The sequence below is a fragment of the Pteropus alecto genome, unplaced genomic scaffold (genome assembly GCF_000325575.1).
Source record: "Pteropus alecto unplaced genomic scaffold, ASM32557v1 scaffold75, whole genome shotgun sequence".
NCBI lineage: Eukaryota > Metazoa > Chordata > Mammalia > Chiroptera > Pteropodidae > Pteropus > Pteropus alecto.
The window spans coordinates 21,223,158-21,231,859 of NW_006440638.1; the positions used below are offsets into that span (position 1 = coordinate 21,223,158).

The 8,702-nt window shown below is 31.5% G+C and overlaps 1 protein-coding gene across 1 annotated transcript in view; it reads left to right on the forward strand.

The window, feature by feature from the left end:
• DNAH12 (dynein axonemal heavy chain 12) overlaps positions 1-8,702 on the forward strand; it is a 200,616-nt gene that overhangs the window by 45,753 nt on the left and 146,161 nt on the right. Inside the window, 4 exon segments of the mRNA XM_025050737.1 lie at positions 4,392-4,517; positions 5,481-5,615; positions 5,946-6,139; positions 6,708-6,951. Coding sequence (XP_024906505.1) covers positions 4,392-4,517; positions 5,481-5,615; positions 5,946-6,139; positions 6,708-6,951 — 699 coding nt within the window.

Below are 8,702 nucleotides of genomic sequence, written 5' to 3' on the forward strand. Positions count from 1 at the left end.
CTATGTATCTATGAACTTGTTTCTGTCTTGTTTGTTCATTTATTTTGTTTTTTAGATTCCACACATAAGTGAAATCATATGGTTTTGTCTTTCTATGTCTGACTTATTTTACTTAGCATAATACCCTCTAGATCCATCCATATTGTTGCAGATGGCAAGATTTCACTCATTTTTAATGGCTCAGTAGTATTCATTTGTATAGGTATACCACCTCTTCTTTATCCATTCATCTATTGGTGGACACTTAGGTTGCTTCCATGTCTTGGCTACTGTAAGTATTGCTGCATTGAACATATGGATGCATATATCTTTTCAAATTAGTGTTTTGGGTTTCTTTGGATAAATACCAGAAGTGGAATTGCTGGCTCCTTCTCTGTCTCTTGTTATAGCTTTTATTTTAAGTCTATTTTGTCTGACATAAGTATTGCTACCCCAGCTTTTATTTTTTTCATTTCCATTTTCATGAAATATCTTTTCCATCCCTTTACTTTCAGTCTGTGTGTGTCTTTCAATCTGAGGTGATTCTCTTGTAGGCAGCACATGTAAGGTTCTTGTTTTCACATTCATTCAGTCACCCTGTGTTTTGATTGGAGCATTTAATCCATTTACATTTAAAGCAATTGTTGATAAATATCTAGTTAGTGCCATTTTATTATTCATATTTTTAAACTCTTTTTCTTCTTCTTAAAGAAGTCCCTTTAACATTTTTTGTAGTACTGGTTTGGTGGTGATGAACTCCATTAGCGTTTTCTTCTCTGGGAAGCTCTTTATCTGTCCTTCGATTCTAAATGATATCTTTGCTGGGTAGAATAATCTTGGTTGTAGGTCCTTGCTTTTCTTCACTTTTAATATTTCATGCTAATGGCTCCTGGCCTGCAAAGTTTCTGTTAGGAAATCTCCCGATAGCCTTAAGGGAGCTCCTTGTCCGTAACAAACTGCTTTTCTCTTGCTGCTTTTAAGATTCTCTATTTGTCTTTAACTTTTGGCATTTTAATTATGATGTGTCTTGGTGTGGGTCTGTTTGGGTTTGTCTTGTTTGGGACTCTCTGCACTTCCTGGACTTGTATGTCTGTTTCCTTTGCCAGATTAGAAAAGTTTTCAGTCATTATTTCTTCAAATGGGTTTTCAATTCCTTGCTAGCTCTCTTTTTATTTTGGTACCCCTATGATGCTAATGTTGATATGCTTGATGTTGCCCCAGAGGTCCCTTAAACTATCCTTATTTTTTTTAAATTATTTTTTCGTTGCTTTTCTGATTGTTTTCTGCTACCTTATCCTCTAAATTGCTGATTTAATCCTCTGCTTCAACTAATCAGTTGATTCCCTCTAATATATTCTTCATTTAGGTTACTGCATTCTTCATTTCTCACTGGTTATTTTTTATGTTTGCTATCTCTGTTTTTATGTTTCCTATCTCTTTGTTGAAGTTCTCAATGAGATAATTGACCATCCTTATAACCAGTGTTTTGACCTCTGCATCTGGTAGATTGCTTGTCTCCATTCTGTTTAGTGTTTTCTGTGTCTTGTTTAAGAATTCTTTTGTATGTGGAGTCATCAAGCTTTTTTTTCTTCTTGTATTCTTTCCTAGAAGCTGTTTAGTTTCGCCTTTCAGGTTTAGGTTTTTAGTCCTCTGGGAATTTTATTTTTGTGAATGATGCAAAGTCTAATTTAATTATTTTTCCATGTACATGAGCAATTATGTGTTTATTGAAAAGACTATTGCTTCCCCATTGCTCTGCATTGTGACTTCTATCATATATCAAGTGTTCATATATGTGTAGATTTGTTTTAAGACATTCTATTCTGTTCCATTGGCCTATTTGTCTATCCTTGTATCAACACACAGACTTAGTTACAACAACTTAAATGTAATAGCAGTAATAAGTCTTGACATCGGGTAGAGCATGTCCTCCCAGTCTATTCTTCAAGATTCTTGCTTGTCCTTGGCCCTTTAGCATTTTCATACAAATTTTAGAATTGGCTTATCATATTCCATAAAATAACTTTTTGGGATTTTGATTGAGATTGCATCAAATTGATAATAAATTTAGAGAATTAGCGTCTTTCCAACATAAATTTTAGAATCAGTTTTTCAGATTCCACAAAAATCTTTTAGGATTTTGATTAGAAATGCATTAAATAGATGGAGAAAATCAGTACATTTACAATATTAAAGTTTTCCAATTCATGATAAATATTTTATTTATTCACCTCTTCTTTAATATGTTAATATTTTATAATGTTCTCTGTAGAGGTTGTACACATCTTTTATTAGATATATTTTCAAGTACTTAATATCTTTTAATGTTATGCTTAATGTTTTTATCTTCTCTGTTATTTGAATACAGAAATACAATTAATTTATATAATTAGTAGACTTTATTTTTTAGAATAATTTTAGATTTATAGAAAAATCAAGCAGATAGTACAGAGAGTTTCCATATTACATGTACATTCACACACACTCAATTTCCTCATTATTAACATCTTACATTAGTGTGGTACATTTGTTATAATTAATAAACCAATATTTATACACTATTAACTAAAATCTACAGTTATTTAGATTTCCTTAGTTTTCACTTAATGTTCTTTTTATGTCCCAAGAACCCATCTAAGATACCACGTTATATCTAGTTGTTATGTCTCCTTAGGCTCCTCTTGGCTCTGACAGTTTCTCAGACTTTCCTTGTTTTTAATGACCTTAACAGTTTTGAGAAGTTGGAAGTTGTCTGATGATTTTCTCATTATTAGACTGGGTATTTGGGTTTTGGGAGAAGGATCACAAAGATAAAGTGCCATTTTCATCACATCATATCAAGGGTACATATTATCAACATGACTTATTACAATCGATGTTGACCTTCATCACCAGGCTGAAGTAGTATTAAGCTGGTGTCTCCATTCTTTTTTCCCCCTTTCCATACTGTCTTCTTTGGAAAGAAGTTACTACATGCTGCTCATACTTAAGAACTAGGGAATTATGCTCTCCTCCTTTAGAGTGAAATAGCTACATCATTTATTTGGGATTCTTCTGCATGGAAGATTTGTCTCTTTTCTCCCACTTATTAATGTATTCAGTCATTTGTTTATATCAGTATGGACTCATGAATATTTATACTTTGAGTTATAATATAATAGAAAATTTGTTTTTATATAAAAATTACTATCATTAATTTTTTTCTTAATTAAAAATTTTCTTTATGTAAAAATTTTAACTTTAAAATTATAATATGTTGTTTATTTATCTTCTTAATTTTAATAGTTTATTTGAAGATTCTTTTGGAATGTTTATATATATAATTATATAACTTACAAATAATGAGAGTTTGGTTTTGGCCTCATCAGACATTACACATCTCTAAAACTTTTTTGGCTACAATGGACTTGTTAGGGCCACTAGTACAATGTTGAATAATTGTCATCTCGATCCCAACTTCAAACGGAAAGCTTTCAAGATTTCACTATTAACTATGACATTTCCTGTAGGTTTTTTATAGGTACTTCTATCAGATTCATAAGTTCTCTTCTATTAGGTATTTTTTTAAAAAAATTATTATGAATGGATTTTGAATTTTATCAGATACTTTTTTTGTACTTATTGAGATGATGATATGCTTTTCTCCTCAATTAATTACATGGATAACTTTTTATTAGGTTGTATATCTACATGCAATATAATGCATATATAATGCATTTTGCATATTATATATAATATACATATATATCACATACATCTCAAACCAAAAACCTTAAATTAGCCTTTGAATCTGTATTTCAGTTTTTAAAAATTACAGCACTGCATATGGATTAATGAAACCTATACAGGGTATAGATATTAAACTTCTCTACTCTGGTAAATCTACGGGTTTTAAAGTTTTTTTTTTTCTTTGCTATTCACCTCTAAACTCTTTCTAGACCACTGCTGTATACTAATGGTAGGCCAAAAAGGTGGTAATGTCACCGAAGATGCAAAACAAAAATGCTAAAGTTTTTGTCACCAAAGATTCAAAAATTAATACATAAGAATAAAAAATATAAAATCTTTTAAAATCAAAAGTAAATCTTGCTGAACAAAAGCTGCATATTTGGTCACTGTTTTTAGTCATATACTAGGAGGACTAAGAGTACCATTATGTTAAATCAACTGCAAGTAAAAACTTTTTAAAAGCTTTATTTTCAGTATGGAAATTTACAGTTGTGTGGTATGAAGCCAAATAAAAAATCCTACAGCTATTAAAAGACCCATGTGATTTGGATGATATGAAATATCAGTTAATAATCTGAGTCAAATTGAAATTAGAAGGAGTCTTAGAAATTGTTGGTTCTTCTCTTTTTCATACTGCCTTCGATTTTCTATATGGTTTATTATATATGGAGTTTATTTTGTAGGAATCCAAACGCCGGATGAGTTACTTTTTAGATGTTTTTCTATTTCCTCCAGAGGATTTAGCTTTAAATTCAACTGTCCTTATGTGGCCTTGGAAAATTAATCCTATCTTTGATGACAATGATGAGGTAAATGTATTTTTCAGCATAAATTTTTATAGTTTGACATTGACATCAACCACTGTGTTTATTTAATTTTCATACGTACTTACCATCTACCTTTAAAAAATAACCTGATATGTCAATATGAGTTTGGTGTTAGCAATATTTATGACCCTGCACACTTAGGACAGGCCATTAGGCTCAACTCATAGGAACTGGTAAGAAGTAGGACTAATGTTAAAGAAGTCAGAACTATCGTATAAATTGATAATAATAGTAAGCATGGCACTAAGTGCTTTCTGTTATCATTTAATACTCACAAAAATCTTAGGTAGTCTTATTTTTTCCATTTCATAGATGAGAAAAATAAGTCTCAGGGAAGTTAAATAACTTACTCAATATCATAGGTAAGAAGTACCAGAATTAGGATTTTATATCAGATTGAATATATTTAGATTTTAAAAACATCCTAATGTAAACCAGTTTCTCTTAAATTTGGAAGTGAGATGGTATGGTAACGAAAAGCATGGACTTAAGTCAGATAAATCAAAGTTCTAATCCAGATTTTGATTTATATGATTTTATGAGATTGGACATGTCTCTTGAACTCTATAAGCCTAAATTTCTTTGTCTCTGAAATGAGAATAATAATACCTGTGGTAATGTAGGTAAGGTGTGTTCTTTATACATGGCACATGTTCAACAAATGGTAGCTTTTATTATTATCCTAGAACCTGTTAAATAGTTAAAGTAACTGATTAATAAATAAAAATTGTTATAGTCACTTCGGAAATCTAGGAAAAAACTTTTTGTGTGATTTAGTATTCTTTGCATTTTAATATCAGTCAATGTTTTTTTTTTTTTTTGCATTCATTTTTATTTCTCTAATGGCTTTTATTACTATACAAAGCATCCAGATTTCTGCTTTGGTAACTTTTTCCTTTCCTTTGTAACAAAATAATTAACATGATTAAATTGTCTTTTAAAAAGCTCATTGAGAATGCTAAACATAGCAAGGAAAATGAGCTAATAGCCAAGAGAGAGAAACTGATTTTGGAAGTAGAAAAGGAATCACGCCGCATGGAAGAATTTGCAGAATTTGCAGAACTGGACCGCATGCAACAGGTCTGATAAATATTTACGATAATAGCTATGGCTGGCTCGTAGATTAATACAGGACATGTTTACATACACTTAAAAATATAGAAAAACATGTGCTTACTATGGCAAACAGGGGCCTGACTCTTAGGCCTAGGACTGGTAATATTTATGTAATCTTTTTTGTGACTTAGTTTTCTCAGAAATTACCATATTTTTGCTATCTTAGTAATGTTCTAAAGTTTATATTTAAAATTGCTATATAAATACAAGGACATAGTCTAGGCAGTATCATATCATCTTCTTTTCATAACATTACTTGGATATTTCTTGATGTAAAAAATTATTTTCTTTCAGTATGTGATCGATGTAAGACAACTACAGAAACGTATTCAGGAATCTGAAGAAGCAGTTCAGTTTATTAATAAAGAAGAGGAACTTTTCAAATGGGAATTGACAAAATATCCTGAACTAGATAAATTAAAAGTTAACATTGAGCCCTATCAGAAGTTTTTTAATTTAGTTTTGAAGTGGCAACGAACAGAAAAACGGTAATTTCTTGTAATAAAAATTAAGCAAATGATGTAAGTTTATAAAATGAATGTATATTGATTTTATGGTATTGTTGGCTAAGTGTTTAAAATGGGAATTATCTGTTCACTTGAAAGAGAACCCAGTATCATATAGAAGCATCACATGTTGCTAAGGTATCACCTAAGCTTATTAATATAATATCTAAAGTATCACTTGGGTTTTCCAGAGTTGTTTCATTTTTTTATGCAATTAATTTGATTAATGTTCATACCAAAAATTAGAAGTATAGAGTCAAATCTGCATTTTATTTGGGTACTGTTAGTCATCCATTTATAGTCTGATGTACTGTTAGTCATCCATTTATAGTCTGATGCATATTTTAGCTATGCAGCATAGTCGAAATGATGATTTTAATGTCGTCTCTCTACCACTCCTCCTGTCTGCATGACTAAGAAAAACTGTTAACCACTCTTGCCCTCAGTTGTTTCTTTTGTAAAATGAAAGAGCTACCCTAAGGAATCTCTAAGGCCCCTTAAACTCCAAAAGTCTTTGAGTTTAATATTATTATTTTTTCTTTCAAATCAGGTGGATGGATGGAGGATTTTTGGACCTTAATGGGGAAAGCATGGAAGCTGATGTAGATGAATTTTCCCGAGAGATTTTTAAGACATTGAAATTTTTCCAAACTAAGCAAAAGAAGGAATTACAAGAAAAAAGAAAGGCAGCAAAAAGACGATCTCTGGGAGAAGAGAAATTTGAAGAAGAACCAAAAGAGAATCCTACTATTGCTATGTGCTCTACAGTAATGGAACAGATAAAAGTTTTTAAGGTATGAACACATTTAATGATATTTTAGAAATCCTTAGTAGAGCTATTCTATTTTTATATAGCTATTTTTATTTATCAAATGCAAAAGAAGAGAAGCAGAAACATTTGGAAGCAAAACCAAAGCTGCAACCAGACAACTTGATCTATTACTGAATGTTTTATTCTTTCTTGATGAAGTCATTGAAATCAATTACTTTATAGAACAACACTTGACAAAGAGTAAAGATTGTAATGACTAGCTACAATGATATGAAGAGTGTAAAAAATTACAAGGCAGACCAGTTAGCCTATACTAAGAGCAGCAGCACAGGGTAGCAGTTAGTTGTGAAAGTTTTGGAATCACACTACCTAGATTTATATCACAGTTCTGTGCTTGGTAGTGGCATATTTTAAGGAGGAGATATAGCCTTTTGTGCCTCAGTTGCCACATTTATAAAGAAGATAACAGTTTTCGTGACATTTAATATTGCATCCAAGTTCCCAAGGCAGTAGTGACAGTGGTTATAATGGTAGTGCCGAGTTTCTATTGTCAGCATGCTCAGAGTACAAACTCTTTGATGGAATTTTGAGCATTGAGCATTGTTCCTGTCTGTCTCTAGCACTTTGAGATTCTATGAATCATCTGAAATTTTTTTTTGCAGTTAATAATTTTTTATTTTTCAATTGCAGTTGACATACAATATTATATTAGTTTCAGGTATACAACATAGTGATTCGACATTTATATAACTTACAAAGTGATCACCTCAATAAATCTAGTACCCATCTGACACCATACTTAGTTATTACAATACTACTGACTATATTCCCTATACTATACATCTCCATGACTATTTTGTAACTACCAGTTTGTACCTCCTACCCTTTCATTCATCGTCCCAACCACCCCTAGTCCGGCAACCACCAAAATGCTCTCTGTATCTATGAGCTTGTTTCTGTTTTGTTTGTTCTTTTATCCTATGCTCTAGATTCCACATATATGTGAAATCATATGACATTTGTCATTCTCTGTCTGACTTACTCCATTCAACACAGTGCCCTTTAGGTCTATCACTGTTGTTGCAGATGACAAAATTTCATTCTTTTTTATGGCTGAGTAATATTCCATTGTATATATATATACCATCTCTTCTTTACCCATTCATCTACTGATGGACACCCAGGTTGCCTCCATATCCTGGCTATTGTAAGTAATGCTGCAATGAGCATATGGATGCATGTATCTTTTTGAATTAGTGTTTTGGGTTTCTTTGTGGAATTGCTGGGTCCTTCTTTGTCTTTTGTTTTAGCCTTTGTTTTAAATCTGTTTTGTCTTGTGTAAGTATTGCTACCCCAGCTTTTTTATCTTTTCTTTTTTTATTAATTAATTTTTTTATGGTTACATTGGTTAACAAAATCCAGTAAGTTTCAGCTGTACATTTTAATAGTAAGACTTATATATATTTACATTGTGTGTTCTCTTCCCATAGATTTCTTTCTGCCACCACATATTTGACCCCTTTTACCCCATTTACCTCCCCCCCACCCCTCCCCTTTTCCTCTGGTAACCACTAGTCTATTGTCTATGTCCTTGAGTCTCAGTTTGTCCTGTTTGTTGCTTTTAGGTTTATATCTCACATATAAGTGATATCACGTGATTTTCAACTTTTTCTGTCTGGTTTATTTCACTTAGCATGATTGTCTCAAGGTCCATTCATGTTGTTGCAAATGTCAGTATTTCATCTCTTCTTATGGCTGGGTAAAATTTCATTT